The sequence below is a fragment of the Mus musculus genome, chromosome 5 (assembly GCF_000001635.26).
Source record: "Mus musculus strain C57BL/6J chromosome 5, GRCm38.p6 C57BL/6J".
In the NCBI taxonomy this organism is placed as follows: Eukaryota; Metazoa; Chordata; class Mammalia; order Rodentia; family Muridae; genus Mus; species Mus musculus.
Genome location: NC_000071.6, coordinates 142,666,318 through 142,694,082, shown reverse-complemented (window position 1 = coordinate 142,694,082; position 27,765 = coordinate 142,666,318). Strand labels below are relative to the sequence as shown.

Sequence of the window (27,765 nt, the reverse complement as noted above, 5' to 3'; positions counted from 1 at the left end):
AAAAAAAAAAAAAAAAAAACAAGAAATAAAAATAAAACAAAGAAACGGGAAGAAAACATTTTAAAATAAAAGCCAAGAAAGGGAAGAAGGAAGGAAAGAAAGAAGGAAGGGAGCCACAGAGGTAGGGACTGTCCTGGGAGCGCAGGGGCAGGCTGCCTGGGCACACTGCCAGGCTCACGGGGTGGGTGTGGGGGTGGGGAGAGCATCCTCTGCTGCGATCTGCATTTTGCTGTTGGGAGGGAGTTATCACAGAGGACAGCCCAGCATCTTGGAGGAGCTTGTCCAACTCACGCTGCAGCAGGGCAGATGTACACCCTTCCCCACCCCCAAATCTATTAGTCCAGAGATCCCTTGAGCCCACCCCCCCCCCAAGACTACTAGGCCTGGCAATCAGACAGTTGTGTCCCCTAACCTCACATCAGCTTCTTCCTAAGACTGAGACTCAACCTAGTGAGGTGGATAAGGACTCTTAAGGGCGGCTAGGGCCGCGGGCCACTGCTGGAGGCCGGCTCAGCATCCTGGAGCTGTCTGGCTCAGCTCCAAGGGCTTTTAGTTGGAAATAACTCTTCATTACTGGCTGCTGTGGGTGAGGATGGCAGGGTTGAGGGGGGGGGGAACACCTTAGGGGGCACTAGCCTTGTTGCTGACCCTGGAACGCTTGGCCGTATCACTTCCTGCTGCTCACTGTAGTTCTGTATTCCTGTGAATTCTGGCTTTCGGGGACCCTCGGACATCTCCCCAGCCTATCCCTTGAAGCCTGGCTGTACATCAGTTGCTTGTGGCTTCCCCATCTATGGTCTTCTTAATCTCTCCTTTCTCCTCCCCTCTCCTCCCTCCTCCCCTCTCCTCCCTTCTTTGGTACATAGCCTGGACTGGTCTTGAATTTCTGATCCTTCTGACTCCCCGTCAGTGCCGGGGGTTTCAGCCGTACCCATACAGAGCTTCTCGGTCTGTTTTGTTCACATTATTCCCAAAGTGTCTCCCTCCTCCAGTCCCCTCACATTGGCTCCCTTTCTACTCCTTCACTGTAAGTTCCAGCATACTCCACCTCCCACAGGAACCCTCCTGTGACTTCCCTTTGACACTGGGATGAGGCCCAGAGAGGGGAAGGCATTTATTCAAGGTCACACAGCAGAGGAAGTAAGAATGATCCGAAAAAGGCTTCGCTGGTGAAAGAGGATGACAAGAGATCCCCCGAAGTGACCACCCACCCCCAGATGAAGGGAGGTAAGAGCACCAGACTCCCACATACAACTTCGTTTTCCAGAAAGCTCATAAGCGTGTCCATTTCACAGGCAAGAAAACTGATGCCAGAGACCCCCCCACCCCAGACCGACCCCATGGGAGTGGCAGAGGGAAGAATAGTCTCCAGCCTGCCTAGCCTACACTGCACCCTCTCATGGCTCGTTGCTGGCCGAGAGACTCCCGGCTCTCTCACACACATACACACACACACACACACACACACACACACACACACTCGGGGAGTCTTGCTTACCCGAGTCTGTCTGTGCTCCCTCCCAGACTTCTCGTGGTGTCAGGTCTATGTGAGCCACACACGCACGCGGCTTGAGAAAGCTCTTCTACTCTCTATTTACAAGAGCAGGCTTCTGAGCGAATGAGCCAGGGAAAATGTTTGGCTTCCGTGGGTGGGAGCTGGGGCCATCTGTTCCCAGGCGCTGAGAAAACACCGTAGCTGTCGCTACAGCCCTGGTGCCCAGCAGAGCCTTGCCGAGTGGGGCTCTGGCACCCATGGGCTGTATGTCCTAAGACGGGGCACGCACTCTCTGTGGGGCTCAGTGTCTCATCAAGTGTGACTTGATGGGTGTCTCATCAAGCTATGTGACTCCAGTGTCCTCTCTGTGCCTCGCTGTTGCTCTCTTCTTATAACCTTCTTTTTTTTCGTACTTACACCCTGTGAAACCAAGTGCCCCCCACGTGGAACAGGTCACTGACATCTGTGATGCGGGCTCTCTAGGACCAGCTTTTAGGCTTTTATGACTACTGGCCTCATTTGTTCCCAGGCTGAAAATAGCTTTATTGTTTCCTCTGAAAATAAAGAGAGCCATTTTCCAATCCAAAAAGTTATGATGTAGGAGGGTAAATGGAGAGAGAGAGAGAAAGTCCCTTCCATCAGGGGAAACATCTGTTGAGGAGTGACTTTATAGATGACTCTCTAAATGGTTTGCTGTGTCTAGGGCTCAGGATGAGGAGAATGAACTAAATATTTTGAGACCCACAGGGGTTGGGGAATATAGCTAAGAGATAGAGCCCCTGCCTAGAATCCCCGAGTGAGGGGCTGGGGGCGTGGCTCAGTGGTAGAGTCCCTGCCTAGAATCCCCCAGGAAGGGGCTGGGGGCGTGGCTCAGAGATAGAGCCCCTGCCTAGAATCCCCCCAGTGAGGGGCTGGGGTGTGGCTCAGTGGTAGAGCCCCTGCCTAGAATCCCCCAGGGAGGGGCTGGGGGCGTGGCTCAGTGGTAGAGCCCCTGCCTAGAATTTCCCAGTGATTCCAGTGATCCCAAGGATGGGGCCAGTGAGCTAGAGGTTTTTATTTTTGTTTTTGTTGTTATTTTGTTTTGTTTTCTAGCATGGGCAAGACCATAGGTTTGATTCTTTGCAACACAGATAGAGAAGGGAGGGGGAGAGAGAGAGACAGAGGCAAAGACAGAGATAGACAGATAGACAGACAGGAACTACCTCTCCCACTCCTGGAGCCTTCAGTTCCCTGTCAGGACCTTTGTAGACTGTAGCCCCAACAGTGTGGTCCCATAAGCCCTGCCTTTTGTCTCACACTCCAGAGAGAAGAAAGATAACAGGTTATAACACTTGTCCTGTCCTCACTGTGTAACCTAAGACAAGTGCTCTCAGCTGTGTCACCCGTGTATCAGGATATCACATCAGGATGGAGGTCACCTTAATTGATATGTGACAACTATTGATCCATCAATTTGGTCAAGTAAGTCCTAGATGGTCAGTAGCACAAACAGGTGACCTGGGCATTGTGTAACTTGGCACAAAACCATTGTGTGGAGGGTGTGGGGCAATGGGGGAGACACTTGTCTGTGGGGAAGGTCTGTGTCCTGTGGGTGAGGCCTGAGCCCTCTGAGTGAGGCCTATGCCCTGTGGGTGAGGCCTATGCCTTCTGAGTGAGGCCTGAGCCCTGTGGGTGAGGCCTGTGCCTGTGGGTGAGGCCTGTACTGGTGGGTCAGGTCAGTACTTGTTGAGTGAGCATCTTTGGGAGGCTAGAGTCTGCCTCTTGAGCATCCCTGAGGCAAATGTAGACACCTGCCCTGGCCACTTCCATTTGAGAACACCAGCTAGAGCTGTGAGCACCAGCTCCGGAGACCTGATTACATTTTTTTCAGGAAAAGTTTCAAGAGGACTGTTAAATTCCAATCTAATTAAAAATTAAGCTGATTAAACTCACAGGAGGGGCCCACGCTCTGAGTCGTCAGTGTAGGAAAGGTTATTTCTACACTTCCCTTTGTGGTGGAGGCACCAGGTCTGTTTCCTGTTCTACATTCCATGATGCTGAATGCTGTGGTTACCTTCAGGTCAGCCATGGTGTGTGTGGCACATCACAGCAATGGACCAGTACTTGGGCTGGTGAGGTGGCCCTGTGGGTAAGGTCATTGGCTGACAAGTCAAACAACTTGGGTTCAATCTTTGGAAGCCACATGAAATAAAAAGAATTTAACTTCTGCATCTTGTCCTCTGACGTCCATATATGTCCATATATGCACTGTCACACACATGCACCGACACCAACGCACACACACACACACACACACACACACACACATGCATGCACGCATGCACACTAAAAATGTAATTGAAAAGTTATCCAATGATGAAAATCAGGGCTTTTCTCACCAAACAGTCCATTGTCATCTCCATACTACTGTTAATCTTCCACACTGAGGGCGTCTCGTCATCATCTATATGAGTGTCCCCTAAATACATCACAGGTCCCTGTCTGCCACCTGGACAACTGTGACCTTCTCTAGGCCCCTTGGTAGCTCCCTGCCCCTTTAGGACACTTCTCTGCACAGAATGTCTCCCAGAACAAAGCTAAGCGGGTTACCTGAGTCTCTGAACGTCTCTGTGACTCCCACTTACGCTCAGCCCACCAAAGCCTCAAGGTCTGGCAAGGCAGGTCATTGTGACTTTGCAAATCTCCATCACTGTCCAGACAGCCAATCAGACGCAGCTAAGCAGTCTGTGGAAGACCGGGTTCGGGTGTCCTGCCGTTTAGACCCCTTTGGGACGTTAAGTCTTGGTCGGAGCAGTCCTGAGCCTCCCTGCTTGGATTCGGTTGCTGCTTGTGTTCTTTGGGCTGAGAGTAAACCAGGATGTGCGTTTCAGGGAACAGAATCAGAGCAGACTGGTAGGAAAGGAAAAATGGGGGTGTCAGGTGGCCCTGAGCTGACCAAGAGCAGCAACTGGGGCCAGATCACCAATTCCACTAGTCCTTCCAAGTTGTTAAGAGACAGATGGGCAAATGTATCCACTTCACAGTGTGCCTGTTACCTTGATAGAGACAGGGTCTCAAGTAGCCTACAATAGCCTTCAATTTACTGTGCAGGCGAGGATGGCCTTGAATTTCTGATTCTCCCTTCTCTACCTTGAGTGTTGGAAGTACAGGTATGCACCACACCAGTTTTATGGGGTGCTGGGGATTCAACACAGAGCTTCATGTATGCCAGGAAAGCACGCTTGCAACCACGCTAGCAACCACACTGCATTGTACCACTTAACTACGGAGTGTGAGCCTTTCACCTTTTGATTCCCAGCCTTGCTTATGTAGGGCGAAGCCTTACACTCTCTGATTTTGTTTTTGCTGCTTGGCTGGACCCTTCCTCTCAGCTGTCAGGATTCTCAGAGGTTTGCAGTGGGTATGAATATGAGCCGTGAGCATTGCTGGCGCTGGAGACATCTCCCAGGCTGCAGACCCAGGGGGAGCACGGCTGCGTTGGCAGGAGGAGTTTATCTTGGCTGAATTCTCTAATCCTCCTTAAGGATTAAGAAAACGTGATGTGCCTCCCTTGATAATGTCCTTTAAAGATTTAATAGGTTTCAGGCTTTCCAAAAGAAAGCCCTGGATGAGGCATTTGAAGGAGTTACTTAAGCTCCTGACTCCGTGTGTGACCTTGGTCTCTCTCTCTCTCTCTCTCTCTCTCTCTCTCTCTCTCTCTCTCTCTCTCTCTCTCTCTCTCTCTCTTTCTCTCTCTCTCTCTCTCTCTCTCTCGTCTAGGAGGCCTGAATTGTGTGGCTATAGCCTCAGTAATGAGCTGGGTAGTGGTAGAGCTAGCTCAGTGGTAGAGCCCCTGCCTAGAATCCCCCAGGGAGGGGCTGGGGTGTGGATCAGTGGTAGAGCCCCTGCCTAGAATCCCCCAGGGAGGGGCTGGGGGCATGGCTCAGTGGTAGAGCCCCTGCCTAGAATCCCCCAGTGAGGGGCTGGGGTGTGGCTCAGTGGTAGAGCCTAGAATGCTGTAGTTAGGGTATGAATGTTACTCAACAAATGAATGTATTGATCCACTGATGGGTTCAGAGATGAAACAGCGGTTTGGAGATGGGACCTGGTTAGAAGTAGATCATTGTATACGAGGGTGGGACACAGTCATGAAAGATATGTCTTCTTTCCCATCCGTTGTTGCCTTTTGGGAGTTCTCGGGTCTCTCTGTCTCTGTCTCCCTCTCTCTCTCTCTGCTTCCTGGCTGCTATGAGGTGAGCAGGTCTCCTCCATCCACGCTCTTTGGATGCTGTCTGCTTTCCCTCAGGCCCAAAGCAAGAGCGCCTGCTGAGCGGGGACTGGATTTAACAGGCTCCAGGCTTCCTAAGAGAAAGCCCTGGAAGCCAAATCAACTCTTTCCTCCTGAAGGTTGTTTCCCTTCGGGATTTTGTCACAGCAACCGACATAGGTATAGGAGAGGCTGGGCCTTAAAAGTGGCTGGAACCAGGGAGGAGAATCAGAGGACCTTCTCTGTCTCAGAGCACCCACATCTTCTGCTTCATAGGAGCACTCCATTCCCAGCCAGCTTGACTGCCCTCTTCTGCTTTCAATGTGCAAGAGGTGAAGGGCAGGGTGGTGGGTAGGGGTTGAGGAGGGAGCTTTGCCTAAAAGGAACTAAATGACTGTCTAGGAGGGTTGGGGTCCCTGCACTTGGGGTGATGGAGGACTGCTTTGTACCATCTAGAACAAGGCTGGGAATCACAGGGCTTCTTCACAGGGGTTGCCCAAGACCAGGTAAGAACACAGTTATTTACATTACAAATCATAACAGGAGCAAAATTACAGCTATGAAGTTTCAAGAAAATCATTTTATCGGTGTGTGATGGTGATGGGGGGGGGTGTTCACTGTAACACAAGGAACCTCATTAAAGGGTAGCAGCATTAGGAAGTCTGAGAACCGCCAATCTGGAATGTTCTCTGGAGGGAACTGAGAGTCTGAAGTTTGGGTGAACGGGAGTCCAGGAGTTTAGTGGGAGACGGAGCCGAATCTATTCTAGTCTCTTTGATCTTTATCTGTATTGTTAATTCCATGACAACAGAAGACAGCACTTTCATGCCGGGAGTGCGTTTTTGAAACAACATCGGTAATTTTTTGTTATCTCTGCAGACAGTTCCGACTGCTCCTTCTCTCAGGGTGTGACAGGCATAGTGGGACTCTTAGGGGTCCTGAAGCCCCCCAGGTGGGTCACTGCCCTAGTCTAGGGCCCCTGGGGTAGGGGCTAGCCAGGCCACTTTGTATTCCTTCTGTTGCCTCCTGCGATGCCCCCCTCCTTCTCATCAGCTTTGCCTCTTGAAGGACATTTGAGAGCACAGAGAGCTTTGTGGGAAAGCCTCACCCGTATTCTCACTGTCATTTAAAAGGGTCATCTTCAACTTGAGAGGCCACAAACAGCGAGGCAGGCCCCTCACATACATGTTTAGTGCCACCTGTATACAGGGCAGCGCATGCTGAGTTACACACAGACACACTACCCAGGGACATCAAGCACAGGGATACACACACACACACACACACACACACACACACACACACACACTGACTCTCATATACAGAGTCACAATGACAGCTATAAGCCAGAAACGGTGACATGCATGTATACAGTAACACGTGGCACAGTCACACACAAACATGTTCACACCCATACATAAGCCACACACAGGCACAGGGATGCAGAGTGACTCAAGGACACATTCTCACACATAAATGTACATCAATCCAGCTTGAATCACACATGTACATTTTTATATGTAATAAGTTACATGCACAAACACGTACCCATACATACAGCCTTATATAAATTTTCGCACACACACACACAAGGAATATTGGCTGTTCACATGAGAGTAGCTTTCCATCTCCCCATCTTTCAGGCAAGAGCGTTCAAGCCTAGGTCCCAGGTGAGGGTGCAGGGCACAAAAGTCCCCACAGAAGCTGTTTCTCAGCAAGTCTTCCACTGGCTTCCTGTCACCATGGGTCTTCTGTGCTTTGGCTTGCCACGGTGTCCCTTGACCTGTGGCCCACAGGACTCAGAGGCTGTGTGGCCAAGTCTGGCCCTCCAACGTGTGGGCTCCCTGTTGAGACTGCCTCAGGGCTGTATCCCTGGTGCTGAGCCTGACAGGAGACGGATTTCCTTTCAGACATTTCATGCTTCATGACATCAGAGATTTGTAACCATTGTGTGACTTTTCTGATAAGTGGCTCCTTTTTTTAAAAAAATGTTTATTTATATTTTATGTGCATTTTACCTCCATTTATGTCTGAGTGAGGGTGTCAGATGCCCTGGAACTGGAGCTATAAACTGTAGTGAGCAGTCACGTGGGTGCTAAGCATGGAACCCAGGTCCTCTGGAAGAGCAGCCAGTGCCATTAACTGCTGAGCCACATCTCCAGCTCCCAGCAAGTAACTCTCATCAGTTTCTCTCTCTCGTTATTATTTTTAAAAGATTTATTGTTTATTTGTGTGTGTGCTGCAGAAACCAAAAGAGGGCATTGGATCCCCTGGAGCTGGAATTACAGGTGTTTGTGAGTTTCAGTCACCTGTTCTGGGAATAGAACTAAGGTCCTCAGAAAGAAGAACAAGCAGTCTTAACAAGTGAGCCATTTCTCCAGCCCATCATCACCACCACCACCCACCAACCACCACCACCATCATCATCAGGGTCTTACTCTGTAGCCCAGGCTAGCCTGATATTTATGGCACCGCTCCTATCTCAGTCTCCTGAGTGCTGGGATTATAAATGTAAACCACCCCACCCAGCTTTATTGGATTTTTTGGGGGGTTTTGACCTAAAAAGAAGGTTCTGACATCTTGTCTCCCTGGGGGGAAGGACTATTGACTGCACAAAAATAGCTTCAGCTTTCACAGCCTGGAAGGTGAGAGGGTGCAGCCCCAGGGCTTTCACCTACGAAGCAGGGAGAACACACACACACACACACACACACACACACACACATACACACACACTCACCTACGAAGCAGGGAGAACACACACACACACTCACCTACGAAGTAGGGAGAACACACACACATACACACACACACACACACACACACACACACAGAGCCCAGAGGTCAACCTTCAGTGTTATCCCCCACCTACCTTGACTGTACCAACAGTCTCTCACTAGGACCTGGGGCTTGCAAATCCAGCTCGACTGACTGGCGGGGAGCTCCAGGATCTTCCTGTTCCCATGCCTCAGTTCTGGGATTACAAGCATGCACCACCATGCTTGGCTTTCTATGGGATGTGCTGTGAATCAGACCCACATCTTCATGCTTCTGGGACAAGAACTTTAGCGGCGACCAATTGTCTTCACAGCCATGATGATGATGATGGTAATGGTTGTGGTGATGACCACAATGATCACAATTTGACAATTTAATAAATGTATACGACACATTTTGATTTTCTTCCCCACTACTCTCTCATTCCTCTCACATCTCTAGTGAACTCCTTCCCAACTGGCTCCCCTCTTAATTCTAATTTTTTCTTTTCTTTTCTCTTCTTTTCTTTCCTTTCCTTTCCTTTCATTTTGTTTTGTTTTTTTTCGAGACAGGGTTTCTCTGTGTAGCCCTGGCTGTCCTGGAACTCACTTTGTAGACCAGGCTGTCCTCGAACCCAGAAATCCGCCTGCCTCTGCCTCCCTAGTGCTGGGATTAAAGGCGTGCGCCACCACGCCTGGCTTATTTTATTTCCGACTCCCGAGTTTCATTAGGGCCTTGCAGGAACACAGCTTATTTACCAGAATGTGGTCTCCTCGCCAGAGGGTGCGCCGCTGAGGGAAATGGCCTCCCCTCCCCCAGCGCCATTAACAGGGAAGCACAGCTCAGATGGGCAAGGCTCATGGGCTCCTTCTCCCCGTGCTGGCGCGGTCACTGTCCTGTGTGAGTCTTATGCTGGTAACCATAGCTATCGTGAGGTCATGCATCCAGCAGCCATGTCACCCACTGAAGACTGTTTGCAGCTTTCCTCCGAGGAGTTTTATGGTTGTTACATTCTTTCTTCTCCCTCTGCTCTGACGCACTTTGAGCCTTATGGGGTTATAATGGATGTCCTGTTTAGAACTAAGCACTCAAAGGGCATTTATTCCCAGAACTTGGACCAGATGTGGGTCTCTAAAGTCACCTACAGTGACCTCAAACAGATCCTCTACCACTTGTCTACGGGTGAAAACATCATGGGCATTTAGAAGATACACCATGTCCATTTCCTAAAGCAACAATATTAAGTTCCTCTCCAGGGCATATGACCGCTCAATCCATAGGCCTTTGATTATAACAGGTGCTAACTCCCTCCTGTAGCGCACACTTCAAGTCCACTCTGAAAGGGGCAGGTTACTATGTAACAGTCATGCCACAGAGGCACCGGTACCTATATCTTGCCTGCTAGATTGCTCTTGTGGTTCACAGGGTTTTTCAGCCAGGTAAGACTAGTTAGTATGGGTTAGCTCCAGCCAGTGAAAGCCAGCCTCCAGGAAGGAAACTTCCAGATCAGGTCAAATGTGATCCCTTGCAACCCTGGTGTCTTTAAATGACCTCTGGCACCTAAAAACTCCCTGACAGACACTCGCTATTCTCCACAGCTCCACAGGTAGACAGTTACATTAACTGCAGACAGCGGCAAATCTGCCTCCTCATTCCCAATTTATAGTAAAAGCTTTACAACATAAAATTTCCCATTTTAGCCATGTTTGTGTGTATAGTTCAGCAGTGCCAAGCACATTCATGGTGTGGGGCACCTGCCTGTGACAGAGTATGTCACCATTCCAGACAGAAGTTCTGGGTACTGGTTACTCTTTTCTCTTCTTTTCTCTTCTTTTTCTCTTCTTTTCTCTTCTTTTCTTTTCTCTTCTATTTTCTTCCTTTCCTTTCTTTTCTTTTCCTTTTTTTAAATAAAAGAATTATTTATTTATTTATTTAATGTATGTGAGTACACTGTAGCTGTCTTCAGACACTCCAGAAGAGGGCATCGGATCTCATTACAAATGGTTGTGAGTCACCATGTGGTTGCTGGGAATTGAACTCAGGACCTCTGGAAGAGCAGTCTTAATGGCCGAGCCATCTCTCCAGCCCTGGTTACTCTTTTCTTTGCTGTGGCAACAGCTTAAAGGAGAAAGGTTTGGGTTGGCTCACAGTCTGAGAGTGCACAGTCCATCACTGTGGGGAAAACATGGTGGCAGGTCATGAGGCCACTGGAGGAGGAGAGACATGAATGCTGGTGCTCAGCTCAATCTCCCTTTTTGCTCCCACCCTGTGGATCAGTGCCATCCACATTCAGGGCGGGCTCAGGGTACATCTTCCTTGCTCAGTTAAACCTCGCTGAAAATACCCAGAGGTGCTTTGCTGCACATGAATGGGGACCTGAGTTCAGATCACCAGCACCTACAAATGTGGCTCCGTGTAACCTGAGTTTTGTGTAAGTAAGTGGGTTGGGGCGGGGTGTAGACAGAGAGATGACTTGGGCTTGACAGATGCCAACTGAGTTGCAGGTTCAACAAAGAGACCCTTCATCAAGGGGATATGGCAGAGAGTGATAATGCAGAACACTTGATATCCTCCTTGGGCCTGAGTGTGCACACACCACACACTCACACCTATATACACTCAAGAATAGGGAGGAGACATATGCACATCAATGTTCAATGACAAGTTTAAGCGTAAAGTTGAATGGCCACTGAAGACCAGAGTCCTCAGCAAAGTTCTGGAGACTTCTACGTACACACGTCTCCTCCTCACTGGCCTCTTCCTTTCTCCAGTTTATTTTCAGTACCCCAGAGCATTTGGGTTGCTATTGAGAACCTTCTCTGAGAGCTCTTTTGCAGTTAGCTCTCCCCCAGCTTATGCAAATCTCAAGCCCCCACACTGACTGCCACCAACAGAGATGGTGAATACCACAGACTGTTCTGGGTTTCATAGCCAACAGGAAACTTGGGACTTGGGGCTAGTTGGGGCATGAAGTGGTGTCTCTATAGTCTTCATTAAGCACCCAGCCCTGCACTTCGGGTACACTCCTAGACACGGGGCACCCCAGAGTGCTTCTTTGCTTTCTTGTTAAACTTCTGAGTGTGCTGGGTGGTGGTAGCCTATGCCTTTGATCCTAGTACTTGGGAGGCAGAGGCAGGTGGATCTCTCAGTTCAAGGCCAGCCAGGTCTGCAGAGTGAGTTCCAGGGCAGCCAGAGCTACAGAGAGAAACCCTGTCTCACCCCCCCCACCCCCGCGCCACCACCCCCCAAATTAAACCAGAACAAATCTTCTGAATGTGTTGACAATGTTCATGGTGAATCTACCAAAACCCCCACATAGCAAACAGAGATCAGACATTGCTGCATCTGCCCATCCATTGATGCCGGTCAGGGTCACCTCCTGCATGTATTGCTTCCCCTAGGGAGAGCTGGCTTCTCCCCTTAAATTCCTGCCCTGACCTAGATTGTCTTGATTTCTGGGTGAAGTCATGGTGGCTCTCAGCCAGTTCTGGACAAAGTTTGTAAGAATCTTGGCAACTTCTGTTTCTTCCAGTCTTCTGAAACAGCAGCTACTTAACCATCAGGCGGACTAGTTGAAGCAGTCGAGTGGAGAGGGAGACATCTGGGTGTTTCATAGCTGTGCTGCTCAAATGAACAAAGACCTTTTCAGACAGTGGTTCCCAACCTTTCTAATGCTGTGACCCTTTAATACAGGTCCTCATGTTGTAGTGTCCCCCAATCATAACATTATTTTCATTGTTACTTCCTAGTTGTAATTTTGCTACCGTTATGAATCATAATGTAAATATCTGGTTTGAGAGCCCCAGAGAGGTCTTGATTCACAGGTTAAGAACCACTGTTTTTAGGGTTAGAGTTAGGGTCAGGGTCAGGGGTTAGGGGTTAGGGTTTAGGGTTAGGGTTAGGGTTTAGGATTAGGGTTAGGATTAGGGTTTAGGGTCAGGGTCAGGAGTTAGGGTTTAGGGTTAGGGTTTAGGATCAGGGTTAGGATTAGGGTTTAGGGTCAGGGTCAGGGTCAGGGGTTAGGGTTAGGTTAGGGTTAGGGTTAAAAAAAAAAGAACCATTGTTTTAAGAAATCAGAATCAGTGTGTGTGTGTCCCTCTGTGTGTGTGTGTGTGTGTATGTGTGTGTCTCTGTGTGTCTGTGTGTGTGTGTTTATGTATGTATGTCTATGTGTGTCTGTGTGTGTGTGTATGTGTATGTGTGTATGTGTGTCAGTGTGTGTGTGTGTCTGTGTGTGTGAGCATTTGTGTGTATGTCTGTGTGTGTCTCTCTGTGTGTGTTTGTGTGTGTCTGTGTGTGTGTGTATGTGTGTCTGTGTGTGTGCATGTGTGTTTATGTGTGCATATGTGTCTCTGTGTGTGTGCATGTGTGTGTGTCTGTGTGTGTCTGCATGTGTGTTTATGTGTGCATATGTGTCTCTGTGTGTGTGCATGTGTGTGTCTGTGTGTGTGTGCATGTGTGTTTATGTGTGCATATGTGTCTCTGTGTGTGTGCATGTGTGTGTGTGTGTGTGCATGTGTGTTTATGTGTGCATATGTGTCTGTGTGTGTGTGCATGTGTGTGTGTCTGTGTGTGTGTGCATGTGTGTTTATGTGTGCATATGTGTCTCTGTGTGTGTGCATGTGTGTGTGTCTGTGTGTGTGTGCATGTGTGTTTATGTGTGTGTGGAGATCAGATCACAGCACTGTGGACTGGTCCTCTTCTTCCATCTCTATGGGTTCTGAGAATCAAATTCAGGTTGACAGGTTTGAGTGCCAAACACTTTGCCCACTGAGCCATTTCACTGATTCCCAAGAGCATAGTTATTGTTTGTTTGAATTTTGAGGCAGAAGCTCATATAGCCCTGGCTGGTCTTAAAACTCATTATGTTGCCCAGGCTAGCGATGAGCTGATTATGTGACTCAGGTTGGCCTTGGACTTTGGGGCCTCCTGTCTCCACATCCCAAGTGTTGGTTTATAGTTGCGTACCACCTAGCTGGGATCCACGTGCTCCACTTAAATAAAGTACCATAGGTGTCCTGGCTAGGTGTGAGTGTGTGTGCTTTAGGGTTTTAGGGTCATGGCAAGGTAGGTTTAGGTCCTGCTTGTTGGTCTGTGAGTCTAGTGGCGCTTGGAATCTTGGGATGAGGTTGTATTTGATCAGGGCAGGTCCTCAACAGGATGTCTGGTGTTCACCTAAGATGACGGGATGACAGAGACAGCAGAGATGGCTCATCAGGTAAAGAGCTTGTTTTACAAGTGTGGGTACTGGAGTTTGGATCCCTAGCACCTATACAAATGTTGGTTGGGTATGGCGACCTCCCTGGAAACCCAGTGAATGGGAAGAAGGAACAAAAGGTTCCTGGAACATCTTAGCTCAATTGATGAGGTCTGAAAGACCTTGCCTCAGTATATAAAATATACTGTTTGCTTTTGTTTGTTTGTTTGAAAGGGTTTCTCTGTGTAGCCCTGGCTGTCCTATAGAGCAGGCTGGCCTCAAACTCAGAGATCCACCTAACTCTGCCTCCTGAGTGCTGGGATTAAAGGTGTGCACCACCACTGCCTGGCTTCATAGTACTTTTTTTTTTCCTTCTCACTCTAGCCCCACTCACTCCGGCCCAAAGATTTATTTATTATATGTAAGTACACTGTAGCTGTCTCTAGACACCAGAAGAGGGCGTCAGATCCCATTACAGATGGTTGTGAGCCACTATGTGGTTGCTGGGATTTGAACTCAGGACCCCCGGAAGAGCAGTCAGTGCTCTTAACTACTGAGCCATCTCTCCAGCCCTTCATAGTACTTTCTTACGGCAGCCCCAGCACACTGACCCAGTTGGTTGGTGGTCACAGGGTCTTCATTTGTCACCCAAGAGTGGTGCAATAGACACTTTTCTTACTGCTGTGACAAAAGCAACTCAAAGAAAGGAAGGGTTGCTCTGGCTCACGGTCTGAGGATACACAGTCCATCGTGATATCTGGCTCACGGTCTGAGGATACACAGTCCATTGTGATGCGGGGGGGGGGGAGGCATGGGGGCAGGGACATGAGGCAGCTGCTCACACTGCATCCACAGTCAGGAAACAGAGAGATGAGTGCTGGTGTTCATCTTACTTTCTCCTTTCCCCATTTCTATTTAGACGGGACCTCAGCCTATGGGATGGTGATGCCTATATTTAGGCTGGGTCTTTCCACATCACTTCCTGGTGATATTCTCACAGATGTGCCCAGATATGTATATATTGAGGGAGAGAGAGAGAGAGAGAGAGAGAGAGAGAGAGAGAGAGAGAGGCAGATACTGAGGCTCACCAGCAAACCTGCCTAGCCTTATCAGTGAGCCCCAGGTCCTGTGAGAGAGCATGTCTCCAAATGAGATGGAGTCTAGGAGGAGGCTAAATGAGAAACCGTGCTTGCTCTCCAAGAGTGAGGTCCTGGGTTTGAACCCTCATACCATGTAAAAAGCCAGATAGGGCTTTGTGGGGGGTGGGGGTGGGGCAGAGATGAGCAGATTCCAAGAACTTGCTGACTGGCTAGCCTAGCCTTAATAATGAACTTCTAGCCTAGTGAGAGATCCTATCTCAGGCCAGTAAGACAGAATAAATGAAAAAAGATATCTGAAGTTGGCTTCTGAGCTCTGCGTGTGTGCACTTGGGTACAACCACACACATACACTTTTGTGTATGCAATGTACACACACACAAGTGCATGTAACACATAGTTATGTGCATGTAACATACACTCATATGCATGTAATACAGATACACACAAGTGCATGTAACACATGCACACACACATGCACACACATATGTGCATGTAATACATACTCATATGCATGTAACATACTCATGTGCACATAAACATGCACACTCATGTGTATACAACACACACTCATGTGCATGCAGCACACATACACACCCGAGAATCAAGTTGCCTCCCTCTGGGGAGCCTTGTGCAAACTTCTCCTCTTTCAAACACTCAGGGTCCCAGTGTGTACACTCCGGCCCTGTGGGCCATCCCTGCCTACAGAGTCTGGAGCACTCCAGTACCCAGGCTGGGAGACAGAGAACAGCCTAGCCGCCCAGCCAGGACACATGTCTGCCAACAGGGAGATGTGGGTGGCACAGGCTCAGGGTGGGTGGTGGCTCAGGCTGGCTTTCAGACTGGTTTCTTCAGGGCCAGGTCTGGGCCACAGGGCGGCAGCCTCCTTCCTGTGCCATCTGTGAGAAGCAGGTAGCTGTGGTCACAGCCTGGTGTCTCCCAGAAGGTCCCTGCTAGGTGGTGCTTAAGCAAATGATGAATTAGAGCGGACAGGTTTTTATCGACCTGCCTGTGGCCTGCAGAGAGGGAACTGTCTGATTCCACTGCCGGCTGGGGGAGGGAGGGCCAGGGCCTGTGCCCAGAGGGTCATCTCCTAGGAGCTGCTGACATCACGACTGCCTGTGAAGGCCACTACAGCGGGCCTACCAAGGTCATTGTCACAGGAACTGGCCACAGAATTTGGTCAGGATTCTAATCTGCGTGACGGGAACTATAATAGTCTCAAATCCCTCTCGGTGTGGGAGCTCTGGACTAGAACACTATTCAGGGATGAAGATGACTCAGGGATGCCCATCCCCATACCCCCAGACCCATGTTATCTGCTTTTCCCAGGGTGATGTGAACGAATGTCTATTCACCCTAGACAGACACCAGTGATAAGCCAAAGGAATCACTCCACCCAACCGCAGCTCGTAAACCATCAGCTAATGAGGAGCCACCCAGGAACCCAGGTCCCCCACAGAAGCTTGAGTGAAGGGTTTCTTATGGGAGCCTGAGTCCTTTACAGGAGTGGGGGTATTGGGTCCCTCCCAGGAGCCTGGGCAGAGGCATATAATGCACACACAATGCACGTATTCACATTTACACACACACACACACACACACACACACACACACACACACACATGAACCACGCAAATAGCTCATGAAATACACTTGAGCCACACACCAGGCTCTCATGTGTGCCTTGAGGGCTGTCTGTGTGCTCTGGTCCTTCTCAGCTTGGCTGCTTCTTCTGCATGGCTTCTCATTTCTCCATGGCCTTAAACAGTCTAAAGGCTCCCATATTGGATCATGCGGCCTCCATCATTTCTAAGTCACCTGCTTTTGCTTTTGTCTGTCTTTTCTTTCTTTCTTTTCTTTCTTTCTTTTCTTTCTTTTCTTTCTTTCTTTCTTTCTTTCTTTCTTTCTTTCTTTCTTTCTTTCTTTCTCTCTCTCTCTCCCTTCCTTCCCCCCTCTCTCTCCCTTTCTTCCCCCCTCTCTCTCTCTTTCTTTCTTTCTTTCTTTCTTTCTTTCTTTCTTTCTCTCTTTCTTTTCTTTTTTGAGACAGCCTTTTGTAGCCCAGGCTAGCCTCAAACTTAAGTAGCCAAGGATAACCTTGAATTTATGACCCTCCTCTACTTCCACTTTCCGAGTGCTGAGGTCTCAGGTGTGTACCCCACACCTAGGTTTAGGCCTTTTATCCAGTACACATATATATTTATTGAAGAGCAAATTCCAGTGGGGGAGGGGGTTGGCTGTAAAAATAAAGATTCATCAATAATGCAGGGGACAGAAACTGCTGTGGAGGCACACGTGGTTAGGAAATCAGTTTATGCATCTGCTTTTGACAGGAAAGTTAACCGGAAGATACACACTGTGGTACTGAGCCGAGTCAGCTCTGTGGATGGCAGTTTTTGGATAGATTTTTAGTTCTGCCCCTACTTTTTTTTAACCTCCAGGCCCATTTTGTCACCTCCGACATGTTAACCCACGCTGGCCTTGAACTCACTATGTAGCAGAGGCTGACCCTGACCTGGGTGCTGGAATTCCAACCCAGGGCCTGTTGGACTTGAGACAAGCACTCTGCCAACTAAGCTACATTCACAGCTACAATTCATCCTGTGAAACAAATAGTACATTCACTGGAGCATGGAGCGGCTACCGCCTCTACTTGCTCAGAGCCCGTGCCTCACCTAGAAGAAGACCCCCATTAGCATTTTTTGCCCCATCAGGTCTACACTGGAACCCACTGCCTGTGCTAAGGAGTTTGTCCTTCCTGAACCACAGACTACACAAGCTTTGGTGGGGGCTTTAGCACAATGCTCACAGCTCATCTGTTTTCTAGAACATGCCAAAACATCAATCTCTTATTAAAGCTAAATAATATTTTGTCATGCAGAGACCTCACGTTCTGTTGACGCCCAGTGGCTGCCTGTTAAACACTGTAGAAATGTTTGTGTACAAGCGTGGGTTTCGTGTCTTCTCCTGTTCTCTTGGATACAAGCATAGGGATGGAATCGCGGGTCTGAATGGTGTATCAGTGTGCAGACAGAACTGTGGTGGGTATACCATTGCTCATAACACAGCCATGGGACAAGGGGGACTGTCTCTCCACATCCTCACCAAGGCCTATAGCAAGTGTGTACTTGTAGATTGTAGCCAAGCCAGAGGGTGGGAAGCACTGTCTATTAAAACCTTAGTGCAATTTAAAAAAAAAAAAAGTTGGGCATGGGGCTGGAGAGATACCTTTGCAGGCAAAAACACTTGTCAGTCCCCTAGTGACCTGAGTTCCCACATAAAGGTGAAGGGAGACAACCAACTTTATGGAGTTATCCTCTGGCCTTTACATGTGCATGGTAGCATACAGGCTGATGTTCTTTTTTTGGTTTTTCGAGACAGGGTTTCTCTGTATAGCTCTGGCTGTCCTGGAACTCACTTTGTAGACCAGGCTGGCCTCGAACTCAGAAATCCGCCTGCCTCTGCCTCCCGAGTGCTGGGATTAAAGGCGTGCGCCACTACGCCCGGCTCAGGCTGATGTTCTTATGAGTACACTTACATACATACATACATACATACATACATGCACGAGTGCATGCATGCGCACGCGTGCACACACACCTCTAGACATGGTTGTAATCCCAGTGTCCTGGAGGTGGAGACAAATTTATTCTTGGGACTTGCTGGTCAACCAGCTTCACCCAGTCAGCCAGGTCTGGGGGGTCAGCAAGAGATCCTGTCCCAAACAAACAAACAAACAAACAAACCCAAGGGTACTCTCTGACTGCCATATACATACATACACACCCATCCTACACACGTGTGTGTACATGCACACACATACCCATGTACAGGCAGCATGAACAATGCCTTAGTTAAAGTTTCTATTGCTGTGATGAGACGCCATGACCAAAAGCAGGGTGGGGGAGCGAGGGCGTTATTCAGTTCACACTTCCACATTGTAGTCTGTCACTGAAGGAAGCCTGGACAGGAACTCACGCAAGCCAGGAACCTGGAGGCAGGAGTTGATGCAGAGGCCATGAAGGGGTGCTGCTTACTGGCTTGCTCAACCTGCTTTCTTATAGAACCCAGGACCACCAGCCTAGGTAGGGACAGCACCACCCACAATGGGTCGAGCCCTCCCCATCCATCACTAATTGAGAAAATGCCCTACAGGCTTGCCTGCAGCCTGATCTTATGGAGGTGTTTTTTATATTGAGATTCCCTCCTCAGTTGACTTTAGCTGTGCCAAGTTGATGTAAAACTATCCAGTGTAGACACAACTCTCCGGAGCTGAGAGGGCGGGCAGGGCGGCGCACACCTATAGTTCCAGCATTCAGATGACAGTGAGAGACAGGAGGATTGCCACAAGTTTGAGGCCAGCCCAGTCTATATAAAACATTATAGGCAACTTGGGGCTACATGGTGAGAGTCCGACCCCAAGAAACAAACCAGCCCAGTGTAGTGTTACATGCCTTTAATCCCAGCACTCAGGAGGCAGAAGCCCATGTAGGTTCGTGCCCAGCCTGGTCTACAGAAGGAGTTCCAGGACAACCAGGGCTAAACAGAGAGACCTTGTCTTGGAAAACCAAAAACCCAAACAACCCTTTTTGAAAGGTAGGTGTTGGGCTCAGGGTGATGTCTCAGTCGCTCAGTGGGTGTTGCCTTGTTAAGCACCAGGAGCTGAACTCAGATCCTCAGAATCTAAGAGGGCACGGTGATGTGTGTCTGTGCCTCTAGCAGAGGGGGATGGGCGATGGGCACAGAGACAAGGGGATTGCCGTGAGCTCTCAGGCCAGCTAGCCCGGCCTGTGACGGTCCAGGCTGGTGAGAGATCCTATGTCAAACAAAAGGCAGAAGGTGCCTGAGGACTGACACCAAGTGTCCTCAGACTTCCGAGTGTGCCTGAGTGTGCATGTGTTGTCGACAGTGTCACCTCCTATCTGTGGGAGTCCAAATCCCCAAAAGTTGAGCCCTGCCTTAGAGATGGAAGCAAGGGGCCAACCCCTTGAACTTGTCCAAGGCACAAGAAGAAAGCAAAATATAGCAGGAGCAGTCGTTCCCTGAAACTCAGCACAGGACTTGTTCAAATAGATCAGGTCTCATCCGTGGGGCCAGCATCCATTAAGGTCCCCCAGCCTTGCCTGCTGAGTCTGCTTGAAGCAAATGAATGACTTAGCTGGCCACAGATACCACATTTCATCTGCTGATGTAATTGAGGGCATAAATAATGCCTGCTGACAAGAAGCCACCTGAAGGAAGGAGGGATGAATACAGGGCCCAGCTGGGGCTGTCTTGTGATGGCCATTTGTCAGCCTGATCCTAGAGATGCTGCCGTGGCTTTGGGCCAGTGTGGGTAATGTCTACAGTAGTCCTCCTGCTGGATCCATTATGGTCCACATCCCAGGATGGCAGTCTTGGGACCAGACAGAGATCTCCTGACTGGAACTCTGGCTCTTTTTCAGTGTCCTCCATTTTCCTGGGCAATGGGTACTTAGACCTACTCTTGCCAGACACTATATCTGGGTTACCACAGAGTGACTGTCTTTGTCTCCTCATCTGGGATGGGCCCCAGGATTCTTTTACCTCTGTCTCCAGTTGGGGATCAAGTGCTGAGTCTGTGGGGGCTTCATACCACACAGAGCACTGGTATCTAGTTTCCCCCACCTCTCCCTGAGGACAAAGTACCCCAGAGACAAGCCTTTGATGAGCACATGAGCGAGTGCCGTACTAAAGACACATTCTCACTGTGTCAGAAGCAGAAATCGTGGTCTTTGAGGGCCGTGGTGCCCCCTGATATTTATACATCATATACATACCAAATAAATATTTTAAAAATGGATTGTGTATTTGTGTCATGTTTGCATTTGGGATTTTGAGACCAGTTCGCACTGAGGCTCCTGGAGTCTAACTGGTCAGCTTCAAGGACGCCCCACCCCACCCTGCTGGAGGACCCCTAATGAGCAATTCAGGTCCCACAGACACAGGCAGTCGTGAGACCTGTGCCATCTAGTGGCTGAGAGAAGAGCAAGGCCAATCCATTGTCCTCCAGAGGCCAGTCCTGACTCGGGGCCCTAGGGTTTACAGGCTGCCTCTTGCAGTGTCCCCAGTGACTACAGATGACCCCCTGGCTCCAGGAGTCAGCCACAATCAACAGGGAGGGCTGCCTTCGCAGAGCCCCAAGGCTGGGTTGTGATGAGCACATGTGCCCTGGCCTGGAGCATCTGTTTCCAGACGTTAGCATGTTTTAACTGATCAAAATGTTACACCCTTTGTGTGTGCATGCTGAAGTCATGCACACATTCTTCTCATGTGGCTCCTGGGGTTAAGTGCCTTGACCTACTGAGACATCTTACCTGTCTTAATGACTTTTGTTTTTAAACGTTTTATTAATTTATTTGTGTGTGTGTTTCACCTGTCTGTCTGTGCACTACTTGCATATGGTGTCCAAGGAAGCCAGAGGAGGGCATCTGGAACTGAACTTAGGCCGTTTTTGCCACCATGCAGGGTGCTGGGAGCATAACCCTGATCCTCTGCAGACCAACGGATGCTGTAACCCACCAAGCTGCCTCATCAGCTCCTGTAATTAGGTTTTTTTTTTTAAATTTATTATTTGTATTTTTGTCTATGGGGTATATTTACACACGATTAACAACCTGACTGTCACTTTTTCCTGTAGGGGAGGCCATGTGATGAAGATTGATGAGCTCTGGGACACAGGTGGACTGTAAGACCTTGCTGGAGCAGCTGGGAGGCCACACTCATGGGACATGGGCACTCTAGTGCAAGGGCAAGGTTGACTGGAGATTCTGCAGGTTCTTGGAGCTATTGCAGGCTCTTCCTGGATAGAGAAATCAGGGAGGCTTCTGGGGCCTTCTTTTGATGGTAGTAAGACTTGAACCCAGGGCCTCACACCTAGGCATGAGCTCTACCAGAGGTATGTCCCAGCCTTTCCATGTTTTCAACATTCCTTCAAAGTGTGTGCATGTGGGTTATATATGGTCTGTGTGGGTGAGTGCAGGTGGCTTTGGGGTTCAGAAGAGGACACTGGATCCTGGAGCTGGAGTTACAGGTGGTTGAGAACTACCTGACATGCTGGGAACCAAACTCTGGTCTCCTACAAGAGCAGCAACCATTCTTAAGCACGGAGCCAGCTCTGTAGCCTTGTCCGATCATTCTGTGAGACAGGTTCATTATGTTACTCTGGAAGGCTTTGAACTTCCGATGCTCCTGCCTCAGACTCCCAAGTACCTGGAATTACAGGTGTAGTGTGTGGACCATGGAACACCTGAGGACAACTTGCAGTAGTCACTTGTCCTTGCCTTGTAGGGATCAAATTCAAGTTGCCAGTCCTGCACATTAATGCATCTACTTGCTGAGCCATCCCAGTGACTTTTTTTTTTTCCAAGACAGGGTTTCTCTGTATAGCCCTGACTGTCCTGGAACTCATTTTGTAGACCAGGCTGGCCTCGGACTCAGAAATTTGACTGCCTCTGCCTCCCGAGTGCTGAGATTAAAGGCGTGTGCCACCATGCCCAGCTCATCCCAGTGACTCTTGAAGACAGGGCCGTGAGCACATGCCATAGCCCACGCTGGCCTTCAAGTGTACGGGTGTTGTTTTCCATCTATCTATGCCTGTGCACATGTGTGCTGCCTTCCATGGCCACAAGAGTGTTGGATTTCCAGGAACTGGAGTTGTGGGTGCAGTAAGTGCTCATGACTGCTGAGCCATCTCTCTAAACCGATTATTAGTTTTAACTGTGTGTGTGTGGCGGTGTGTGAGTTTGGGGGAGCCTCTGGGCCTGGAATTACATCACAGGTGGCTGCGAGCTGATGTGGGTTCTGGGGAAAACTCAGGTCGTCTGCGGGAGCAGCAAGCACTCTTAACCAGAGGCCATTTCTAAGTCATTTTAAAAAATAGGTGTTAATGCCTATATAAATGTATAGGAGCCAGGCGGTGGTGGCGCACACCTTTAATCGCAGCACTTGGGAGGCAGAGGCAGGTGGATTTCTGAGTTCGAGGCCAGCCTGGTCTACAGCGTGAGTTCCAGGACAGCCAGGGCTACACAGAGAAACCCTGTTTTGAAAAACTAGAAAAAAAAATTATAGGAACTACCTAAGTGGCTGGTACCAAAAAGAGGACTTCAGATCCCCTGAATTGTAGACAGTTTGTGTGCTACCATGTGGTGCTGGGAACTAAAACTGGGTCCTCTGGAAGGGCCAACAATGCTTTTAACCCCCACGCTCTCTTCAGCCCACTGAGATAGGGTCCCCTCCACCCCCTGCTCCCCACCCTGAGACAGTTTCTCTATGTAGCCCTGGCTATCCTAGAACTTTAGACCAGGCTGGGTCCATCTGCTTCTGTCACCCAAGTGCTGAGGTTAAAGGTGTGCACCTCGGCTGCCTGGTGACACAGGGTATTGATGCAGCTCAGATTCTGTGTAGCTGAGGATGTCCTTAAATTTCTGATCCTTCTGACTCCTCCCTAATATTGGGATAACAGGCATGTACCATATTACCCAGCTCTGATATGGAGACTTGTAATCACTGTGGCTTGGGGAGGGGTGGGGGGGAGACAGAGCCACAGACAGAAAACAGGCACTCACAAACACACGTACCTGAAATACCTTTACCTTAGAAGGAAAGGTAGAAATGAATGCTTTTCAGATGCATCCCAGTATAGAATTAGACAGGCGGAGGGGATCAGGACAGTCCCCTTGAATCAGCTTGAAAAAGGTTTAATTTTTCAAAATAAAATGCTATTCCTTGTCAGACGCCAAAGAAGAGTTGATCTTGCCTCCAAATCCAGAGTTGTTCCTTTTCTTTCCCTTGGGTTTCCCAAACCCCACAGAGTACAAATATAGTCTAAGACAGGTCAAAGATTACAGTAGGGCAAGAACTCAATCAATAAAGCCCTTGTGCTCAGCAGGCAGTTGTTAGTATGCATTTCCAACAGGCTTCATCCCCCGGGGAGACACTTCTCGCACAGTGTGAGGAGGGCACTTGGTCCAGCTCTCCTCACACCTGGGACACCAGATGTTCCGAACAAGTGATCTGGTCATTGCTAGCATGCAGAGGGCAGGAGCTACAACGACTGGGGGCACGGGGCCATTGGAGCATGCATCTTTATGATGTCTTGATAAAAGCTCGGATGTGCTGGCTTGGGCCTGTAGTTCCAGGACAAGGCAGGCAGAGGCACACCATCTTAAATCTGACTGCAGCCTGGGCTAAGTTGTAAGATCATTTCAAAAATAAAACAAAAAGAACCACGGAGAGTGGAGCTGAGCAAGGCACACAGTCCTCGTCATAGCTGAGCTGTGACCAAAATACTCTGGTCTTTTCCAAGTAACACACCTGCTGTCGAGCCTCGTCTCCAAGTCAAACTGTGAGAGCCAAGTTACCAAGCCGATTTGGCAGGAGCTGCAGCCTTGAAGCTCCCAGAATCCACAAGAGGGCAGGGTTGGGATGTTCCAGGTGGGCTAGGCAGGACATTGCTGAAACTTGTGGTCTCAACCCTGCAGTCACGGCCCAGGCGAGACAGGCTCCCTCCACACACCCTCCACTGCAAGACCATCTTCCACCTAGCTTTGTAGGCAGAGAGCAGAGCTGAACAAAAACCATGCACTTGACTCTGGGAGCTTTCAGTTTTAGTGTTTATTGGAGTCCACTGCTGGCCAGCCCCAGCACTGGGTACCCACAGGACATGCCCCCACACACCTCACAACAGCCCTGTGAGGTAGGGTTCTCGTACAGTCCAACCTCAGACCCCTGAGACCTGCCCCTAGCTCACACTTGTTGGTGTAGGCAGGACAAGGGACTCCAACTCTTGCTTTCATTGTCTGAGAAAATACAAAAGCTTTGGTCCCAATCCATACTAATCTTAAAATTTTGGGGGGTTTTACAACTCCCATTCCCCGTTGTTTTTGTTTTGTTTCTTTCTTTTCTTAAAGTCATCATCCTTTGGTTTTTTGAGACAGGGTCTCACTCTGTAGGCCAGGTTTGCCCAGGAGTATATAGTCTAGACTGGCCTCAAATTTACAGCCATGCTCCTGCCTCACTCTCTTGACTGCTGGGATTACAGGTGTGTGCCACACCGGATTCCAAAATGTTCTTACCTTTGAACCTGAGCCCTGCTGAGGCTTGGCTCTACCGTGTGCATCCCAACAGTGAGTGCTGACCTCAGCCAGCCACTCTCTCCTCCCTCACCTGAGGCCTGCGAGTGCTGTACAGATTGCCTGAGGTCACAGCCTAATCCTTTGCTTTTCTGACCTCTGTGGGATGCACGGGCACATCTGTCCCAAGAGAGGAAGGCTCACCAAATTTGCACAGCCTGGCAAGACCACTGATGGAAGGCACAGCCCCAGACCCCAGGAGCGGCCTTTTTCTAACCAAGTTTCCAAGTGAGGAAACCTATGCTTTAGGGAGACGTGAACTCCACTGTCTGTGAGACCCCAGCTCCCTAGAGAGGCCTCAGCAGAGGGAGCTGAGCTCCAAACCCAGAGCACAAAGCCAAGGTCACCAGCACAACAGCCACACTCTTTGGTTCCAGGAAACCCCGGCTCCCAATCAGCCCCGTGTGCTTCCCACAGTCGGTTCCTGTGAAGGCCAGTTTTAGTCTCCCAGTGAAGCAGTCACTGAACTAGGCCACAGGCTGGGGTCCCATGTTATTAGGGTCCAGAAAATTCATAGTTTAAAGTCCAGCACACGCAGCCTAACCCTGCCTCATACTGTTTGGCTCCTCGGATGCTCCAGGGCACAGGTGCCAACAGCAGCCAGAGCTAACAGTGGGCGCCCCTCAAACCCCAATTATGTGATTAGCTATCCTTGAACAGCAGAAACAGGGAACCTCAGCAGATTTAGCTACAGGCACCCTGCAGATATACTCTACCAGACATAACCACACAGGCCTGAAGGCAGCTACCTGTAGTCCCTCTTATCCGGCTGGATTAACCTGGTACCCCAACATTATCCAGATTTCCTACTCCAAAACCCCTGCACCTAAAGCCATAGTCATGCAGAAGCCACAGCCACGCCCTTGGGCTCCACTGTTAGGCTCTGTTCTTTAGAATGCAGATTTGAGGACCTCAACTTTTTATTCTATAGAGCTGAGAATGGAGCCTAGCACAGCAGTACCTGTAATTCCAACTCACAGGAAGTTGAGGCAGGGGGACTACTTTGAGTCTGAGACCAGCCTGGGCTATATAGTGAGTTCCAGGGCCTGGGGTGTAGTGTGAGACCACACCTTCCCCCCAAATAGCAAACAATCAAAAGCAGACAGGCACAGGGCAGCACTGACATCTGACCTCACTTTCCTGCCCTTGTAAGACCAAAAGAAAAGGCACATCACCCCGGGAGGGAATCTCCTGCCGCCTCCCTGGGAGGGGGAGGGGCCCCTCTACTCTCTGCTATGTCTGGGGAGGGAGGAGAGCCTCTGGCAGACACCACTGCTCCAGGTCCGCAGAGGCTGACCCTGACCTAGCATCTTACACCTTTGTGCTTTTTTGGGAATTGGAGTAGCTATAGACTCTCCTTTAAAAACAAAAAAAACAAAAAGCCAAGTCACAGTTATGGATGGGGACAGGAGGAGACAGAGCATTTAACGACACTGACGACATCACCTTTCTTGGTTCCAGGCTGCCCTGGTAGACTGCCAAGTTCACCTGTCAGAAGAGAAGGCACAGAGAGCAGAAACTGCCCCTCTCCCTCTCAAGATGCCCATGGAGACTAAGACCCAGAACAACAGTCCCCCCGTGGAGGAAGCTAGTCCCAGAATGATCCAATCTGGAAAGAGTTTAATAAATTGGGAGGGAAAATGGCCCAGGTGGGGCAGTAGGGCAAGAGGACTCCTGACAGAGGCCACTGTCCACTGGTGCCCTGGCTGGTCTTGGTGGGCACATGGGCCCTGTCCCTGCAGAATCACTGCACGCAGACTTCTTCATGCGTGCCCTGGCATGAGACCTGACAACTGTGGTTTGCTATGGAGTGGCCACTCCACTTGCTCTCCTATGCTGGCTTGGCACATCACACATGCAAAGCAAGGAGACTCCACAGACTTCACCAAATAGTTAATTTTGGCAAAAAAGAAAAAGAAAAAAGAAAAAAAAAGATTAAAAAAATTAAAGAGTGAGAGAAAATAAAAAGCTAAATTCATAAGCAGGATTAAAGTCACTGAAGTGAAAACTGTATTTTCTCAACAGTATGGATAGGCTATAACTACAACCTCTGCTTTAAGTCTCTGCCATCCTCTCCCTCAATTCAGGTCAAAGTTCATAGCAGCAATGCTCAAGTCCTCAGCCAGGCAGTGTTGTCTGCTCCTGGGCCAGAGTTCACAGGTCAGGATCAGTCAGTCCGGAGAATCATGGGAGGATGTTCGCTGTCTTCATCCAGGCGCAGAGCGCTGGCTTCATCCTCTAGGCATGCACCACCCACAGCACCCAGGTCATCTGTGTAGGCTGCAGAGACAGGAGTGGAACCCTCAGAGAGCTGGGACCAGCGGATGATCCTGCCGCACCAACCACAGGGCGTGTCCAGGAGATGGTACTCGTTCTGAGCTATGGCCACACTAAGACTCTCCCAGCCTGGTCAGAGTGGGGCCTCTACAGCCTCAGGCAGAGCCAGATGATGCCATTCACTTCCCAGCATGCACTAGGCCCGCACCTACAGTAAGCAGTGGTAGCTGAACGCACTCCTGAGTGACTAAGGGACCCTATGGGATTCTAACTGGAGACACCGTCCTGGGGTACAGCGGAAGGGATGCTCCCCAACATGGAGGCGGCACCTCTCTCAAGTTTAGGGAACTTAAAGCACAATGGAGGTCAGCACAGGCAGCTTCTGCATGTCATACATTAGGACACTGCTTACACAGGGAGGGAGAAGGCTAGGTGGGCTCACACGCAGCCCGAGTCCCTGGCCACAATGATTGCCTTTCTCCCCAAAACGAAGACTATTAGTTCACTTTCGCAAGCCTTGGGAGGAGGCGCCCTGGCCCACGGCT

General features: G+C 49.6%; 2 protein-coding genes and 1 long non-coding RNA gene across 4 annotated transcripts in view; 1 reads left to right on the top strand and 2 right to left on the bottom strand.

Moving 5' to 3' along the window:
* The window catches only part of Slc29a4 (solute carrier family 29 (nucleoside transporters), member 4), a 30,013-nt gene extending 28,408 nt beyond the window's left edge, over positions 1-1,605 (bottom strand). Inside the window, exon 1 of the mRNA XM_006504706.3 lies at positions 1,499-1,605. The gene's annotated coding sequence lies outside the window, so the exon portion shown is untranslated. The remainder of the gene's footprint in view (positions 1-1,498) is intronic.
* On the top strand, positions 879-22,214 carry Gm40352. The gene is made up of 3 exons (XR_868664.3): positions 879-1,227; positions 21,228-21,353; positions 21,451-22,214. It is a non-coding gene; the product is annotated as a predicted gene, 40352 (long non-coding RNA).
* A 2,196-nt stretch (positions 22,215-24,410) lies between these two features.
* Positions 24,411-27,765, bottom strand: part of Wipi2 (WD repeat domain, phosphoinositide interacting 2) — a 40,140-nt gene continuing 36,785 nt past the window's right edge. The window contains exon 11 of one of the 2 annotated variants that reach the window (XM_006504752.4): positions 24,411-27,223. In XM_006504752.4, coding sequence (XP_006504815.1) covers positions 27,111-27,223 — 113 coding nt within the window. In that variant the 3' untranslated portion in view covers positions 24,411-27,110. The remainder of the gene's footprint in view (positions 27,224-27,765) is intronic. The other variant, NM_178398.4, reaches the window with a different exon arrangement.